Genomic DNA, 18,497 nt, shown 5'->3' on the forward strand with positions numbered 1-18,497 from the left:
TATGCGTGTGTGTGTGTGTGTGTGTGTGTGTAAACTTCAAATCTCAGTTTGAGCAGCCACATAATTCCATGAAATGGACAAGAAAAATAAGACTGATTCAGTAGATGCGAAACACAGTTTTGCAGCCTGCAGGATTGACCCAGCATGTGACTGATTGTCTACAACGTCCTAAGAAAGGTAGGATTCTCCAGATAAACCTGGATATAGAGAAAAAAACAACAAAAAAAACATGACAAAACATGCAGAAGTCTCCCAGATACATCTTCATTCATAATGTCCCACACACAGCTGCAATGATACCTCTTAAGAAAAAAAAAAAAAAAAAGTTCACAAGTATTATACAAAACTGGACAAAATGAGTAAAATGTATATATCTATATATATTTGTTTATTTATATTAATTTTACAGGTGAAAAGTGGAACCTTGCCTCGAAAGAACAAGCGCCGTTTCAGTGGAGCTACAAGCACGACTTCCCTTCACCAATACAACTAATGTCTGTATATTAATAAGGCAGCACTTACAATGTGAAAAATCTCAGGTAAACAGTAGCTACTGTAGATGATACCATGTAGAGATGACATCTGAATGACGAGGAGAGTGTGTGGTGGTCGATACGTAGGATTCGCAACTATGATATGAGGAAATGCAGATTGTACGAGTTTGCATAAATGGTTCTTAGCACTTGGCACTGAGCGTGCGGGGCCTGAAACGACACTACGGTACAGACCGCGATGAACAGAAAGCAGAGTAAGATGAGGAATGTCTTCAAAAGATAAAGCCAGGAGGTCTAAAAGGACGGGGCAAAGGGGAGGTGGTGCACCTGAAGAAGATAGGCATAGTTAGATCTATGGTTCTGCAGCAGAAAGAACACCCATGTAGCAAAGGCTCCGCTACCCTGCTCTTTTAACAGATCCAATGATGAGGGCCTGACAAGCCAAGTTCTTCCTGAAGAACCTGAGATGCGCTTTGATTTTCCGTGGAAAGCGAAATGGCGTTTCACTTTGCGAAAAATACATTCAGGGGATATTCGTTCTTTTTTCGCCAACATATATTCGGATTTTGACATGGCCTCTTTCCTTGTAGTTCATGTAAAGTGCAAAACTAGATTGTATTCCTTGCAAGTTCCTGGTACATTTAGGTTTTTAGTAAAAAATTCATGTAAAATACAGCAAAAGTCTTACAAAGGTCAGTATAAGAAAATCCTCATAAACAAGAAACGTCCATCAAACGGTGAGGAGCAGTCCTCTATGCTGAAAATATGTACAAGAGGCACCTCAAATTTGGTATAAAGAATCCAGCTAAATAAAGTCAAATATCTAAGTAGAGTTGCATCAGTATGGTTTTATCTCGTTTTTAGCCCGAGTAGCTCGAAACCACTTGTTTCGAACTACAAATGATGTATATCCTTGAGTTCAAAAACAAAATAGAGGAAAAACAGGAGATAATTGTTAGCATGCATCGCTAGAATACTGCAGTCGAAGCAATAATCCATTCTGAGTAGTGTCAGTTTTAAAACAAAAGCCAAATGCTTCTCATTTAACCTCTAAACGTGCATAGCTAGCGGTTAGAAATCTGTCTTCCTGAAAACGGTGACTAAAGTTCCTCCCGAAGAGGCATTTTGCATGTTTGGTAGATCTGTAGCAACGGGGGAATGTCTGAAGATAATTCACTACTGAACATCTTCGAAAATAATCAAACCAGCTAGGGGGTCTAAACAATAAATTAAAAGTGTGGAACAAAATGGTAGTGTTATAAACATGACAGGATACGGGACACCTATTCAGGAAAAACTCAGTGCTACATTTGTCCAATTGCATGAACCTTGCATATGATATGAATCTTTTAGTATCTTGAAGCTTTGGTCATTATTCCGTTCTTGTCTTAAGAGCAATTACACATGGCTAAACTACATCAGGCAGTTAACGAAACCCCACTACAATAACCCGGTTAATGTTCTCAAACCAAGGTTCCACTTTTTCAGAGCTGTTTAAACTTTGACAACAGAGAAATTAAATAATATGGCCTTTTTTTTTTTTTAATTAACCCGTACAAAAGCCAGTCCATGCTGCTTCTCCCTCAGCAAAGTCACATTCAGCAGTCGCTAAACCATTCTCACATATAGAGCAATCTCAACACCCACAGGAAAAGTTGCAGGTATTAAAAAAAAAAAAAAAAAGAAGAAAGAAAAGAAAAAAAAAATCAGGACATTTGTCTGTTTTTCCATATTAAACACCAGATATACAGTATTAATCACACATACACGCTTTCAGACAGCCATACACATCTAAAAAAAAAATAATAAAAAAAACCAAAAAAAAAAAAAATGGAAGCAAGTAGTTATTACCACAAACTCGGAGCATTACATCTTGTTGATTCTGAACAGATACATATTCACATTTATCTGTTATATACACAATACTTTGATAATCCAGGTTCTGAATAGTTCTATTGTACCTTGGTGTTGTGTACTGACTGTGAGAGCCGTTATAAACGAGAAAACGAAACAATAAAAACATTATTAATAGGCGCTGTTTGCTAGTTTGGTATATTTGGCATAAACACAGTAATGATGACAGGTAGGGTTCATTAAATGAATCTTATCCACTGCATAAAAACCATTTTATCTATACAGGAATGCCTGTTCCCCAAAGAGGAGGGCAGAAATTAATCATTACGAAGTTTGTGTTTTTTCGGCGAGCCAAAAACGGGAAAAAACACAGACCGACTTTTGTGTTATGTGTTTGTCAATTCATCTTGCTTTTTGAAATGTCTATGTACATTTATATATAGCAAAAAGTGGCTCGATCTCAACAGCACATACTGCCGTCTGAATATCGTAGACGAATGAGGATCAATTTGACGAATTTGTACATTTTTTTTCCTCTAAGGACAATCTAAGCTGGTGTAGCATTGGAGCCATTCTTTGTATACAGAGCACACGCACAAAGACACGGCACTTAAACTCCACGGAGTGAGTCACGAACAAAAGAACACTGTTAAAGGAGAACGAAATTATGTGAGGAGGGGAGAAGGTTGCGCATGCAACACGATTTCGAGTTGTGCTCCGATTGTGTTGCACGATTTTGTGAAATACTCCGTGCTCACACAGAGACATCAATTTCGACCACAGCAAGTCTTTACGTGGGCATGACAATTTGATACCTTCGAAGAATTACGTTTTCGATTTTCTGTCACGTCATTTCGAATGTTTAGGTTGGAATCAGATTTAAATGATTCTTAAGAGGGGGTGACTAGTAGGTAAATGAATAAAGGATAATGCTGATGAACAGTGTCTGACTGGGCAACAGTAGTCTCATGAGCAGTCAAAGAGCTGGAGAACGCAGCTGACGGTGCGAACGTTGCGCGAGACAACACCTCGCTCCTCCCGTGGTTTTCAAGAGCATCTTTGAAACACTCAACTGTATAATGAAAATCAATGTACAATCTACATTTTCGCACCTGTGTGCAATGCAGCAGAGGGTTTGTAACATTTACCGGGGTGTTCGATAACCAATATCGATCGTAAAAACCGAGTCTCTCTCACTTGATATGTGAGAGCCATGAGACCCTACTGGATGATTACTTTTTAAAATAACAAAAAGTGACATTACAGATTTAACCATTAAAAAAAGAACTGGTGTTATGTTGATGCGTTCTAAACAAGAGTTGCTTGAAATTTGATGATGTTTCGTTTTATAGGAAATTACAAAGTGTGAGCTTTGTGCCAGCACAACACATCGCTGCAAACAACACTGATAGGCTGAGTTGACCCTATGTGGGTCGTATTCACAGCTGCTGGGGGGGGGAAATGTGTAGGACGTTGTTAAAAAAAACAAACTGTCTGTTGTTTCAGAACAGTGTTGCCAGGAAAGCCTGCGGCAGGACGCATACGCGCTACACAGCAGTCTCCCATCCTGGCGATGCTTGTTCTGAAAACGACAACAGACAAAAACAAACAATACAACAGAAAAAACAACAACAAACAGAACAGACTAACAAATAAAAAGAGGCGGGAAGTTCCTCCCATCATCAGGCACTGCTGAGGAGAGCCTATCAGTCACAGATCCAGCTGAAACTGAGCAATATACCATGAACATAGCAACACCATGGCAAAAGCCTGCCCCAGTTTCCAATCCGAGCTCAGCTGCTGCGCCGCTCTCCGAGAAGCACTGCAACGTTGGCCTGACTGACAGGACGTGTAGCCGGCAGAAGCAGCAGGTCCTTTTTACAGACTTGGCAAATTCTGGAACGTGATCTTTTCTCCTTTTCGGAAACAGGCGTTTAAAAAGGTGACCAGGAATGAGCACTTTGTCGAACGGCTATGAAACCTCACAAGCCTGGGCCCAGACACCGACCCTGCAGATATACTGTATCGAAACCAAAGGTGAAGAATAAAAATCTCTACATGTGGAGACAGTCCTCTGGCAGATGGTAAATGGGCGGCTCACTCGGTCAGGAGCTGCTGGAGGAGACTCTTCTGCTGAGACTGGACTGTGGGGGTCCCGCTCGGGCCCTTCTGGGTCCCGATGGGCCCCGACTGGTTAAGGTAGGAGTCACTGCCAACCAGGTTTACCGTGCACTGGACATCAGCGAACACCTGAACCTGCTGTACCTGAGAAATAGGAAAGAGAAGATTTTTTTTAAAGAAAGAAAGGTAACACTTTATTTTACAGTGTCCTTGTTACACGTTACATGTAGTTCTGTCATGACAACTCTCAGAGAGATTGGCATGGTAATGGTAATGGATATGGAAATGTTAATGTATGTGGTCTTGGCGGAATAGATCTGCTACGCTGCTGCAGAGCAAGAACCAAGACTTGCTACTGCCAATAAATTCACAGACACTGCAGTGAGCATGTAAGACATGCTGCTGCATATGTAACATACATGAAATAACCCCCGTAGCAGATCTATACAGGTGGAGCTGGGGAAGGTGGAGGGTTCCTGAAGGGCGCTGCACTGCTAACAGCAGAACTAGCAGTATTTGTTTGAATGTTGAGCTGCAGCTCACTGGCCACTGATGCAACACCAAACAATCAGCTGCGCTATGGAGCGACACGATCGCTCCCAAATGAGTTAAGGACCTTGCAGCCTGCGCCATCTAGAGTTTCGTGCCAGAACTAGGTAATAATTACAACAACTATAAATTATGCATCATTTCATGCAACTAACCCTAAACCAACTCCTATTCGTAACCCTAACCCTATAGTAACAAGGCTCGAAATTGCGACCATTTTGGTCGCATATGCTCCTGAAATTTAATCTGTGCGACCTAAAAATATATTTGGGAGCATTTGTGCGAGTGCAAATAATGGTTGTGGTGCGACCTGTTTTCATTTCTCTAAAAAAACGTTTGCAAATTACTTCACAGTGTGTACCTTATGTGCGCTGATACGCGATGGCCGGACCGTCATTCTATCCAACGTTATATAACCAATCCCGGGGTTTTTCCTGCATTGATTTTTTTTGGCGGCCGCCAAAGCCTTTGATCGGTGCGTGAGTGACTGCTGCGCTTGACGAGAGAAAGCCCCGGCCGCGCGCGCGCACTCTCACGTCTTCAAACAACACGAGCGCTGTCTTGCTCTCTCTCCCTCGCGCATATTAATCAAAATCATTTGACACGATAGAAAAAGGGCGGAAGACCGAAGTTTCACGTGGAGCATTCGGAGATTTTTTTTTTCTCCTAAATTACCGTGGAGTGTGAATTGTGCTAAAAAATAAACTACCGGGATAATCACACAACGCTTGCCGTATGCTACACATCCACTAATGACACTCCGATTCGCGAACTAATGACTCATTTGAACCGATTCACTTTAATGAACAACTGATCTGTCCAACACACTCACGAGACGTCTGAATCGGTGTATAACAAATCGGTACCACTTTACAATAATGTTCCACTTATTAAATTCTAGTTAACACAGTTGTACTATTAAAAAAACCATACATTATTGAATTTATTTTTATTTTTTATTTTTTTACATAGTTAATGCACTGTGAAGTAACATTAATGAACAATGAACAGCTGTATTTTTATTAACTAAGATTAACAAAGATTAATACAGCATATTAATAGCAATAGAGTGCCAAGTGCCAAGCAAAAAATGCAGGGACAGGTGTGTGGCAAACAAATCAGGTTCAATTATTAAGGCTTTTAATCGGCAGGATACGTCAAATATAACCATACTGTCTATGAATATAACACCGCATACACCATCGCCAAAGAAGAGCTTGCCTTCACTAAATTTATGTCAAATGACAAATCATGTGCCAATATCATCGGGGTGAGATGATATGGAGCCAGAAGACCAAATTTTGAATCTTGGCCACAGGATGAAATAAAATTTGTTAATATATAATTTGTAGTTGTGGTGCTCCTTAATGTTTGGTGGGTGCTCCTAAATTTTTGCTGGTGCTCCTAACTTTTTGAAGTTGGGAGCACCAGTGCTACCAAGTAAAAAAGTTAATTTCGAGCCCTGAGTAAGTACATGTAGTTAATTATTATTAATCAGTACTATAATTACACTGTAACACGGACAACTTAAAATAAAGTGTAACCAGAAGAAAACATTACTTTTACTTTTAAACATTACTTTTAAGGATGCAGTAAATTGGTCAAAAGTGGCAGTAAAAACATTTATAATATTACCAGAGATTTCTATTTCATATTAATGCTGTTTTTTATTCATCAAAGAATCTACACAAAAATGAAGCATCACAGCAGTTTCCAACATCTATAATAAAAACAATAATAAAAAATGTAACTCAAGCATCAAATCAGTGTATGAGAATGATTTCTGAAGGATCATGTGACACTGAAGACTAACTGCCAATTTCTAATTTTCCTTTAGTTTAAATTGAAACACTAAAATAACTAAACCTAAATAAACTAAAATTATAAAGACATAAAAAAAACTAATAAAACTGACAGAAACACACAACAAAGTTACTACAACTTACAAATGTAAAATGAAAATAAAGTATATTAACAAAAACTATAACAGTTTATCAATGATACTAAAATAACTGTTTCTGTGAAATTACAATGAATGGGCACTAAAGCTTACAAGCTTCGAGAAGAACAAAATGGTATGTTTCTTTACAAATTCTTTGTAAATTTTGTAAAAAAGAAAATTGCTCCACAGAAGAAAATGAAGTAAATGAAGACTGTTTTTTTCATTTTTTTTAAACAATCCCTTTAAGTCATCTCAATAAATTATATAGAGACCATCTTACCTGATCGTTACACATTGCAGTAACATTGCCACGGTTATTGTTGCCCATGCCGACAGATGGTCCAATAGGAGGTAGAGTGCTCACCGCTCCTGACCCTCCAGCCATTGACACGGTGATGCTCATGTTGTTATAAACGCCTTGCTGCCCAAAGTTCTGAGAGACAGGCTGACCTGCCTGGTTATACATACTGACACATAACAAAATGAAATGGTTTAAAATTAATATGAAGACACGTAAACACAATGAAAGAAAAACTAAAATCGCATATAATTTTTGTGACCTTTTTGGTGATCAATATCAAACAGCATACCTGTTGTTTCCCATGGCCCCTTGCTGCCAGTTCTTTATGTCAGGTGACTGATAACCAGGTGGAGGCTGCGCTTGCTGGAGCAGAGGACTCTGGGAGGTGGAGTTCTGAGGTGAAAGCAAGGGGCTGGTTGGACTCAGCTCAGGAGCAAAGGATGGATCTGCTTGCTGGATCATGCCTGTGAGAGACAAGTGGTACATTGGCTCTGCTAGACATGTGATAATCAGTGTTATTTTAGTATCATTGAGAGACTGTTAAAGGTTTTATTGATATTTTGAATTTTTTTATTGTTATTTTAATTAAAGTTTTAGTATTTTTTCCCAATTTTTATGAATTGTCTATATGGTTTTTATTTCAGTTTTAGTTATTTTAGTAAGTAAACAATGCAAAAAAAGGAGAAATGCTGAAATAAAATGTGTACTTTTTAAATATAATTTTATTTCAGTTAACGTTTATTTTATTTGAAGTATCGGAAATGTTCTTTTATGGTTTTAGCTTTAGTTAACTATAATAACCCTTCTGATGATAAATTAGTAGCTTACAAATGAGACATACCAGGCCCCCCAAATTGCTGGAAAAGCCCCTGCTGAACAGGAGTGTTCACAGGCCCCCCAAATTGCCCTTGAATGCCTCCCATAATTCCTTGGTTTCCCATACCCCCCCTGGTAGGCAGCTTGGGGTCCAGAGGTCCTCCCATGGGGTTAAAATGGCTCGGGGAGGTAGGGGTGTTCCCAGGCACGGCATTGTAGCCAGGAGGAAAGCCAAACTGCTGCTGTTGTGGTGGCTGTTGCTGCTGGGGACCCTTAGGAACTCGCTGAGCCCCCAGAGGCCCTGTGTTCATCCCCTGCCTCATCAGCAGGACCTTCTGCTGCAGAAGCTGCCGCTGGCGGTGCTGGAAACTGTAAAGCTCCCGTTGCCGCTGCGCCATCATCTGAGCATTGAGCGGAGGCTGTATGAGAGAGAGAGATTCAGATTCAGTCATAGACATATACAGAAAAAATAACAATTGTAAAAGGGAAAAAGTGAAAAAAATACACAAAAGCATTGATTTGACTATGAAAACTAAATGTTTCATCTGTCAAATGTAATGAATTTTTTTTATATATAAGTATATAAAACAATAAATACTAGCAATGACTGTCTTAAACAGAATAATAATTACTATTAATAATAATAAATAATATTTAATTATTAATATTATGTGTTAATAATGAATAACAGTATAGTTCATAATAACAAAATAAGAACTAAACAATACTATATATATATACACACATACACACACACACATACATATAGACATTTATTAAATATTCTGTATATTTATAATAAAATTTCTATTATGCATGTATAATTCAGCTTTTTAAATAAATAAATAAATAAATAAATAAAGGTAGTGATTGCATCGTCATGACATTTAAAAAAAATGTGTGAGCTTCTGAACAAATGATCAAACCAAACCAAACCAAACCAAACCAAATTTTGACCAAGATTCAGATCTGGTCTTACAATCATAATCAAATCAAACTTGTCAGAGCAAATGTTTACATTCCTATAAATGGCATACATAATTTGTCTCGGTGCATGCGACACTAACCTGAGAGGGCATCTGAGGCTGCTGCATGCCCTGACGCATCCCCATGGCAACATGCCCCCCCTGTGGGAACTGGCCCATGGCCGCAAGCCTGTTCTGGAGCTGATGGGAGAGAGGAGATAGATCACCACTAAACAAGAGCAACTAATCATGTTCGCTCAGCAGCTGCACTCGACAAAAGAATAGGTTAGTTCCACAGCATGTTATTTAAAAGGGCGAAATCAAAAGCATTCACTGGATTTGTTACACAGTGCAACAAAATCCAAGAGGAGGATTTAGACATTGTGTGTTCACATTTATTATTGCACAATGAAGTGAAAGCTGGAGATCTACCTGCTGAGGGCTTTGCAAACGTTGCTGAAGCTGGAGTCTCAGCTGGTTGGGAGGTAGTCGCAGCTGGTTGGGCACACCAGGAGCTCGGTTCATGCTAGGCCGCACCGTAATGCTTACGTTGCCTGGAAACGCCATCCGCGGGGCCCCGAAACTCATGCCCTGTGCTGTGCCCATCTCAGCAGGGAACTGTGAGGGTGAGGTTGGGAACTGAGAGGGGTAGCTGGGCAGCTTGGGGTCCATGGGTACAGGTGTTGGGGGCTGAGATTGAGGAAAGGTCTGGGTGACGGGTTCCAGGCCTCCACTCTGTAGGCAAGGCGGTAAACCAGTCAACCTTAGACACGTTGTTCTTGTTATGGTAAAAGGTATGAGAAGATTTTTTTTTCTTATAATACTAACTTGAACAATCTTGTCGATGCCCAGAGCACGGTCCAGCTCGGCGAGCTCGCTCTCGTCAGTCCGGCTCAAGAAAATGACCAGCTGCTCCAGCAGGGCCTTCTCATCGTTGCGGCCCTCAGGAGTGGTGGGCGGACACAGCATCTCATCCAGTGGACACGGAACGCACTGCCTGCGTAGTGCAGAGAACAAACAAGATGGTCTACGATTCTGATCAAGAGTGGAAGGAAAGCAGCTGACACTTCTATGTCATCTTTGCAGGGTTAACTGATCTGGCAGGTAAACAGAATTTGGGTGAAAGTGCACATTTTCTTCCCTGTGACTAAAGGACTAGAGTATTATAGTAGTAATTGAAACTAAATATAAATATTTCTATTGATTCTTAAGTTTTTAAAAAAGCAACTATTACACATTGACATTAATCAGAGATAATTTACTAGAATGTTCTTAACACAAATGTGCCAATTCACCTTATTCACTGCTTATTTGATCAAAATGCTAAAAATTAAGTTCATATCACTCAACCCCTAGATAAATTTAGGCTTTTATTCACATATAAACATCAACTCACAAATTAATTGTGGTAAACAATGAGGTTCATTCTCGTGTTACGCAGCATGTTTGAGCTTCAGCAAGTTTGGCTGAGCTTCTGTTTATTTTCGCTGATCAATGTTTATATGTGAAATTCAATCTGTTTATCATATATAACGATCAAGTCTCTTCAGAAAATTTGGACTAAACCGCTCTATTCATATGGATTAGTTTTACGATCTCTTTATGAACTTTTTGTCCAAGTGTCAGCTGCGTAGCTGTCAACAGAAGGACAGAAATATCTCAGATTTCATCAAAAAGATCTTAATTTGTGTTCCGAAGATGAACAAAAGCCTTACGTGTTTGGAACGGGTGAGTAATTAATTAGGGTTGGGTGGTATTACGGTAATATCGGATACCGCGGGATCTTAAAATAGCACCGGTATCAGTTTCAATACCGTCATTACCGGCACTTATATAGCCTATAATATATATAATTTATTTATTGCCTAAAAAATGCTTATGTGTGGTTGCAGTTTGGCAATATTTCTGGTTCCAACCGAATGAGAAGGGAGAGGCGGTAAATACAAGAGATGTAAACACCTCTAACCTAATGTTGCATCTCCGAAACAACCGCCCACTCACTGCTGGCAGGATGCATTTTGTTCTCGAGTTCATTAAATAAGCGCATTAAGTTTCGTATTTGTTAAAATATTATAATGTTATTTTTTCCATCTTTGTTGATTATGAAAAGTGAACAGCACAAATAAGATGGGATGCATCGGGAGTCAGACGATTTGACCACTTCAATAAATTTCATTTTGTAAAAGGCCTCTTTAAAACGAATTTCGTTTTGTATATATTGTTTCTTAATTTTAATACATTTTTCATCAACCAGTTGCCTGGATAATCATGACATGATGGGCATGCCGCAGTCACTTGCATTGAAATCTCATAAATTAACCGAAACTCAGTGTAGGCTATGCCTCACAGACATGACAAATATATATAAATAAAGCTTGAAATTTATTTAAACGAAACAATTAAAAACGAAAGAAATAGGCTACTCACTGATTAGGCTAAGTAATCCATGATGTGCTTTTCTCTCTAGGCGCGTTCATACGGAGATGCGATCATCAATTTCATTAAACGAAACCATTCAAAACGAAAATAAATAGACTAGCCTACTAATCCATGATGTGCATTTCTCTCTATAGCGTTCACTACAGAGATGGCGATCGTCAATTTCTTTAAACGAAACAATTCAAAACGAAAAGAAAAAGGCCACTCTCTGATTGTGTAATGATGTGCATTTCTCTCTATATGCTCGTTCACTACAGAGATGGCGATCGTCAACTTCCATCTTTGCAGAAAAGTTTTATTAATAAAAATCAATGGACACGCGTCACCGGATTACAAAGGCACTTCTTGCTTTTTGCACGCACACAGATATTATGTTGAATAATGGTGGGCTCGGGCTCATAATAACAGTTAATGCCGTCGGCCAGACTCAGACACAACAACGTGCATGGGTTGGGCTTGATTTAAAAATTTTGCCCGATCTGGCATTCAGTTTCTGAACGGTGTAGGCACAAGCCAACAGTTTGGTGACGCCATCTGAGCCCATTATGTCATAATTTTTAATTAGTCACGGTAATACCGTATACCCCGGTAAAATAGGGAGGAGGTTTGACGGTATCAAAATTCGAATACCGCCCAAGCCTATAATTAATGACAGAATAATTTTTATTTTAAGGTGAACTAACCCTTTAAATTATTACAATTAAAATGGCAACTGAAAATATAAAAATAAAAGCTAATTTGCCTTATTTTACATAGAAATGTTATATTAGTTAGCAGCACCAATGAAAAAAAAGCTACTGTATACACATGTGATTAAATACAACAGTATATGCTTATGTCAACACTAAGTTTCAACTCATTCTTACTCAGATAAATGTTAAAATTAGAAAATATTTATTTTCAATATTTTACACAAGAATGCACATTATTTATTTTATTTTTTATAATATACTATATCAATTATCTTTTTTTTCCAGTCCTGTAGCCTGATTATTATCAATAATCATTGTACCTCACACACTGAAGAAGGCCTGAGAGCCGAAACATTTGTATTTTTCTTCCATGTGTAAAAAATAAAATAACTAAATTTGTGAAATTTGAATTCAATAATCACATCCATAAACACTCACTCTTGAGGAGAGGACAGAGGGGCCTGTGTCTGGCTGTCCAAGCTGCTATCGAAGGTCATTGGTTCAACCAGGGTCAAGGGTTGGAACTGCTGAGAATCAGGAAGCTCCAGCTTGGCCAGACCTAAAAAAAAAAAAAAAAAAAAAAAAAAATATGATAACATTTTGTTAAAAGCCTTATTTCTTCCCATGGCCTGCTATTCAAATTCTTTCTATTTTAAAAGTTTATGTTTTGGTGCATTAAATTTTGTACCTGTGGTGGTGTTGAAAGAGTTGAGGCTGGTTGGACTGGCAAAGGGGCTGCTGCTCTCCTTTGAGGGCTGGAAAGGGTCTGTCTGCCCAAGATCCTGGACCTGACCCTGGTTTGGTGTAGAGGGGTCACAGAACTCAAAAGAGGACTGATTCGAGAGGTTTGATCCATCAGGGAATGCTACAGAGAGAAGTGGAGGAGGAAAAAAGCAGTTATTAAGGACTTAGGATAAATGAATTACTCCGGTGGGACGGGCCTCACCTTGGCTTGATGTTCCTAGTGACTCTCTCTTCACATTCACCCCGATGGAAAGGTTGTCGTCACTGGGCTGGACGAGCACTGGCTCCTCTATAGATTTACCTCCCACAGAGCTTCTCAGAGTGGGCAAGAGCTGGTTCAAAGTGTCCAGATCGGTACTGGGAAACTGCTACTCATGTAAACACACACAGCGGTGGAGTGGAAATGAGTGCAAAGGTCATCGACATCAAAAGGCACACCAGATCACAAGAAAGATAAAGTCCAAACGTGACCGTCTCAAAACAACACACGGGTTTGACAGTTTAAGAACACAGTAACTGAGGGAACCCAGCAAGAATAAGGCTTACAAAATGTATTACTAATATATTCAGTAGGACACTGAAGGGGAGTTCATGGTGACAGGTTTGAAGCTGCAAATTATTTTCATAAGAAACAGCCGTTTTCCTGTACCAGGGATGATGGGATAAGGGCACATCCAGCAACAAGACAAAGTTGCGAAGAGTTTAACTTTGTGCAAATGAGAAGACAACATGATTCTTTTGTCAAAAACTAACACAAAAAAAATTAATTCATTAAATATTCCTGGAATAATTCCATCATGACATTTTCATTTATTTTAGTCAATTTTACTCTGGCTAAAATGGAATCTTATTTGAGCTGATGAAAATATTCTGACTTTTTGGTGACATGAATGTGCAAAATTAAACCAAATATTCAAACATTTCAAATATTTAAACATTGTCAACAACATTCAACAAAAACATGTGAAATCTGACCTTGTTGTGAAGCTCTGAGCCTCTGAAATAATTATGAGTACACATTAATTGTAATCAAATTATTTAAGCTTTCTTCAATATTTTTTAATTAAAATGTTTTATGTATTGTGATGATGTGCATTTTTCACGAAACAAAAAAATTAATTTGGCAAAATAAATTTCTATCAGCCAAACATCCCATTTGTGATCAGTAATTTAAAAGCTATGCGCAGGAGTAAACGTACAACTACTTAAAAGTTTGCAGTCAAATAGATTTCAAACAGAAATAATTTATTATTACTTTTAAGTAGCAAGGCCCCATTAAATTGATCAAAAGTGACAGTAAATATATTTATAATGTTACTAAAGTAAAAAAATGCTGTTCTTTTAAACTTTGTTCATCAAAGAATTTTTATTTATTATTTTTTTTTTTTCACAGGGTTTTCAAGATTAATAATAAGAAGAAATATTATTTAAGCACCAAATCAGCATATTATATTGATTTCTGAAGGATCATGTGACACTAAAAACTGGAATAAAGTTATTTTCAAGTGTAATATTATTTCACAAACAAAATAAAAAATCTTACCGACCCAAAACCTTTAAACGATACTGCAAACCTAACTTTAGTTGTGAAGTTTACCAATAATGTTAAGGCTTTAGTCTTTGTGGCATAGTAACATGAAGATGTACTTAGATATTCTTTCGTTAAGTACAAATATGGAATAAATCAGGGAGTAAATACCGGACTGGGCTTGTCACTGGATTGAGGTGAGCAAGCGATTGCAGACACGTTGGTGGCTGCAGCAGCGGCACAGGGTACATTCTCTCTGCTCCCTTTCTTCTCTGCCTTCACCTTGACCGTCTGGAGGCTGAGAGCGGCCGGAGGAGGCAAGTCCTCCAGGTCCTTTTCATCCGTATCCAGCAGGAAACGTAGCAGCTGGTGGTCCTGGGGCTCCTTCCCGAGCCCCCGTGCTACCAAGGCCGCATTGGGACTGGTTGGAGGCTCCTTCTTAATGTCAAGCTCCTTGCCTGCGTCTGCAGGGCTGTTGTCTTGGAGCAGGCCGTGCAGAATCTTATGGCGCTCGGTCAGGCTGCGGTGAGAGCCCGGGCATTGGGACACGGGTGAGGGACGGGGTTGAGAGTCGTGTTCGGAGGCACCCGCATCGGGGTTGCCGTCCAAGAGCTGGTTGAGTTTCGGGTTGCCTACCGTCTTCGGCTCATCGGTGGATGCTTCCGGCGGTTTGGCCGGTGGCTGACGTGCCGGGGAGCTGCTGGGGGTTGGAGTCTGTCTGGGAGGCAGGGGAGAGGGGAGAGAGAAACCGACACCATCGCCGCTAGATTGCTGCCTGGTCAGTCCGCCAGCGGGTGAGTGAATGCCGGGCGTCGAGGGGGAAAAAGGATGGCCGGGCACACGAGGGCTGCTGGCCAGGCCCGGGCTGCCCCGTGGAGGTCGGGGCGACATGAATGAGGTAGAGGTGGATGTGAGCGGGCTGCCTAGTGGAGAGGGGCTGCTGACCTGCTGGGAGGGCCCAACACGGCTGGGCGTCAGGTAGCCTGGTGGAGTGGGTGTGGGGGGTCCAGGAGTGGCACAAGTGCCGTTGCTGTTGTTGAGATGGAGGCTGAGGTCACTGGAGGGCTGCAGGGCAGGTGAACGGGAGGGCGGGGCAGCAGGAGATGGAAGGCTGGGGGTAGTGTTTTCCTGAGAGCTAGCAGTGTTGTGTTCCCTAAAACACACATTCAAATAAAAAAAATATGTGAGATCCAATAGTCGTTGTGTGTTGTATTTATATGAATTAAAGGGACATTCTCTGTGTTGGTTACCGTGAGAGCATACCTGTCTATAGTGTGAATGCCCATGATGAAGGGCTGTACATCTGGGTTTTGGGGGCAGCAGAATTTGCAGCGCGTCTGCGCACTGAGGGACGTCCCGTCACTGAGTGTGAAATGGTAGAGAGGACTGATGGCCGTGCCGTGGGACATCACTGTCAACACACACAGATTAAATCCGTCACAGTTTCTACAAAATTATTAACATTTTTAAATTTTTTGTTATTGTAAATTGGTAATATTCCACTATATTAGACTATACTACTGATCACTGATTATTTTGATCAAATAAATGCAGCCCTGATGAGGATAAGAGACTTTCACAAACATAAAAAAAATACACACCAAACTTATGAATAATTATGTATACCCTATATTCATACATCTTTTTTTCTTTTTATAAACTTCTTTTTGCACTTTGATTGGAGGAAAGCATTAGGCATGAATCAAAATAACACGTTTCAATAAAAATATTGAATTTTCAATAAAATAAAGAAAATAAAACAGTTTTTTCTGGCAAATAAAAACTAGCTACTCAATTAAATGAAGAAATAATCCACAGATTGATCAATTATCAAAATAATTGTTAGTAGCAGCCATACTGGGCAGATAAGAACAGTATGAAAAGCAAAGAAAGTCTTGTAAAGAAAGACAAGGTCCAATCATCGCTGCTTTTAAATGTCAAGTACTACTCAAAATGGCTAGAACGGAGGTGAACGTGCTCACCCTCATGAAGCAGCTTCTTGGCATGGGAGGGCTCGTTGCCCTGAGGCTGGAAGAAAGCATAGATGCACTTCCTGACCAGATCCTCCCAACCTGGTCGGCCTGTGGCCCTCAGAGCACTCGTCTCAATAGAGATGATTTTCCCTGCATGCACACACACAGAGAGTGAAAGATCATTAGATTTTGTCAACAGGACTAGAAGTTCAAGAGGAAGCTTTTCGCATTGCAGTTTTAACAACAAACAGTTTTGCGCTTCCTTGTGCAAGAATAGAAAAAGCACATATTTTCAGTTTCAGTCTGCATGTTTGTTATTCTTCTCCAGCATGTTTCTTTTTCTTCTCCTGCACTAAACTAAGCAAGACTTTTGAGGAACAAAGCCACATCTGTATTTACACAGGAATGACAATCACAGGAAACAATGCACGAGCTCAATGTAACTGTCACAATTTTTTGTCACCATGTTTGAAAAAAACTAAATAAATAAATAGAGCGTATTAAAATGGAAGGTGACGTCTGGAGATGCGTTTTAAAGGGGTCTTATGGTGCTTTTTAATGTTTTCCTTTTCCTGTAGTGTGTAATGTATCTGTGCATGTATACGATCTGATCCATTTATTCTATCTAACAGAGGATAGAATAAACCAGACCTGCCTAAAACGCCTCGATTGAAGTCAAGATATTACATCAGCTGGCCAATCAGAGCACTGTGAGCTTTACGGAAGGAGGACCTTTTTAGAAATTAGCATGTTTCAGACAGACAGGGGATAGAGGAGCTACAACAATGTACAGTATGTGAAAAATTTGCTTTTTGAACATTAAAGGATGTTTTATGAATCCCAAAAATCAAAATAATGAACCTTTAAAATAGCATCATATGACCCCTTTAAAAGTGTTTTTAATCAAAATCATTATTTCAAAAAGATAAAAAAAACTAAAAAACTGACTGTGTCGAAATTGCCCCCTGTACCCTCATTCACTATTCCCTAATTTCCTCCACTAATATAGTCCACTTGAAGGAGTGAATGAAAAGGAGTGAATTCAGACACTAATTGTGCCTGAAGGGCAGTGACTTTTGCATATAGTTTGTGCTTGCCGTTTAATAAACATTTGAAAGTTTTGAAACACAGCTCCAGTTGTAATAAAAAGATTTATATTGAGCTCTGTAATGGAAACAAGCATGTCTAAACCTTAATTAAACAATTTAATAGGCCTAATCAATTAAAAAGGAATTTATACCTGTATGATATTACGCTGTAGCCACATGGGACCAGCGGTTTGGAAAATGGATTGATGGATGATTGAGTTGCGGGCGCCATCTTCCGGTGAGACGGTGTCACGGTGCATTATGGGTATTCTCTAGCCGTTGAGCATACAGCGGTTATATACTCATTATTGCGGTGCATTGTGGGATTGAATGAGTGCACTGGATGGTATTGGACACCACTACAAACAGCTGTCCCTTAAAATATCGCCCTATTTAAGGGTATAAGGGCGATTTCATACACAGCCAGTGAGACATACAGCAAAAGCATGAGCTGGCCAAAAGAGTCTATCTAATATGTTTGCATACAAAAACAATTAGGATTTTGTCCTTCTGTGTGAATATGTGTGTCCATATTTGTTATCAGAAACCTTACTAGCATCTCTCACTAACTACAGTATTTATTTTTATTCATTAATTTTATTTCAACTATTTTTTCAACTACTGTTTTCTGCTTTGCAATAGTTGTTTTATTTTTGATTTGCTAAAATTTGTAAATCAACAGTTTAGTCTTTGGTTTAGCTTATGACAATATTTTATGTAAAGTCTAGTACGTGTTTGTGTGTGTGTGTGTGTGTGTGTGTGTATAATGAAACACTACCTGTAGGGTCCTGCTTTGTGATGAAGGACTCCGTACTGACAGGGATCTGAGGTGGACGGGGCATTCGACATGCTATACATATCAAACAGCTCTGCAGGTCTGTGGACAACAGAGACATCATGGTCTGAACAAAGTGACCTCCCTCAGCTATATGCAACACATTTTTAAACACATATGTACATAACATAATGGAATAAACATGACTGAATTAGA

General features: G+C 39.5%; 1 protein-coding gene across 3 annotated transcripts in view; it reads right to left on the bottom strand.

Moving 5' to 3' along the window:
• Positions 1-2,038: 2,038 nt before the first annotated feature.
• The window catches only part of ncoa1 (nuclear receptor coactivator 1), a 58,904-nt gene continuing 42,445 nt past the window's right edge, over positions 2,039-18,497 (bottom strand). For all 3 annotated transcript variants that reach the window (XM_084433035.1, XM_084433037.1, XM_084433036.1), the window contains 14 exons: positions 18,285-18,383; positions 16,428-16,568; positions 15,709-15,856; positions 14,617-15,598; positions 13,120-13,285; positions 12,862-13,038; positions 12,612-12,732; positions 9,871-10,039; positions 9,475-9,777; positions 9,145-9,243; positions 8,103-8,496; positions 7,551-7,725; positions 7,241-7,427; positions 2,039-4,613 (listed from right to left, as the gene is read on the bottom strand). In XM_084433035.1, coding sequence (XP_084289161.1) covers positions 4,446-4,613; positions 7,241-7,427; positions 7,551-7,725; positions 8,103-8,496; positions 9,145-9,243; positions 9,475-9,777; positions 9,871-10,039; positions 12,612-12,732; positions 12,862-13,038; positions 13,120-13,285; positions 14,617-15,598; positions 15,709-15,856; positions 16,428-16,568; positions 18,285-18,383 — 3,329 coding nt within the window. In that variant the 3' untranslated portion in view covers positions 2,039-4,445. The remainder of the gene's footprint in view (positions 4,614-7,240; positions 7,428-7,550; positions 7,726-8,102; positions 8,497-9,144; positions 9,244-9,474; positions 9,778-9,870; positions 10,040-12,611; positions 12,733-12,861; positions 13,039-13,119; positions 13,286-14,616; positions 15,599-15,708; positions 15,857-16,427; positions 16,569-18,284; positions 18,384-18,497) is intronic.

This window comes from Rutilus rutilus, assembly GCF_951802725.1.
Source record: "Rutilus rutilus genome assembly, chromosome: 15".
NCBI lineage: Eukaryota > Metazoa > Chordata > Actinopteri > Cypriniformes > Leuciscidae > Rutilus > Rutilus rutilus.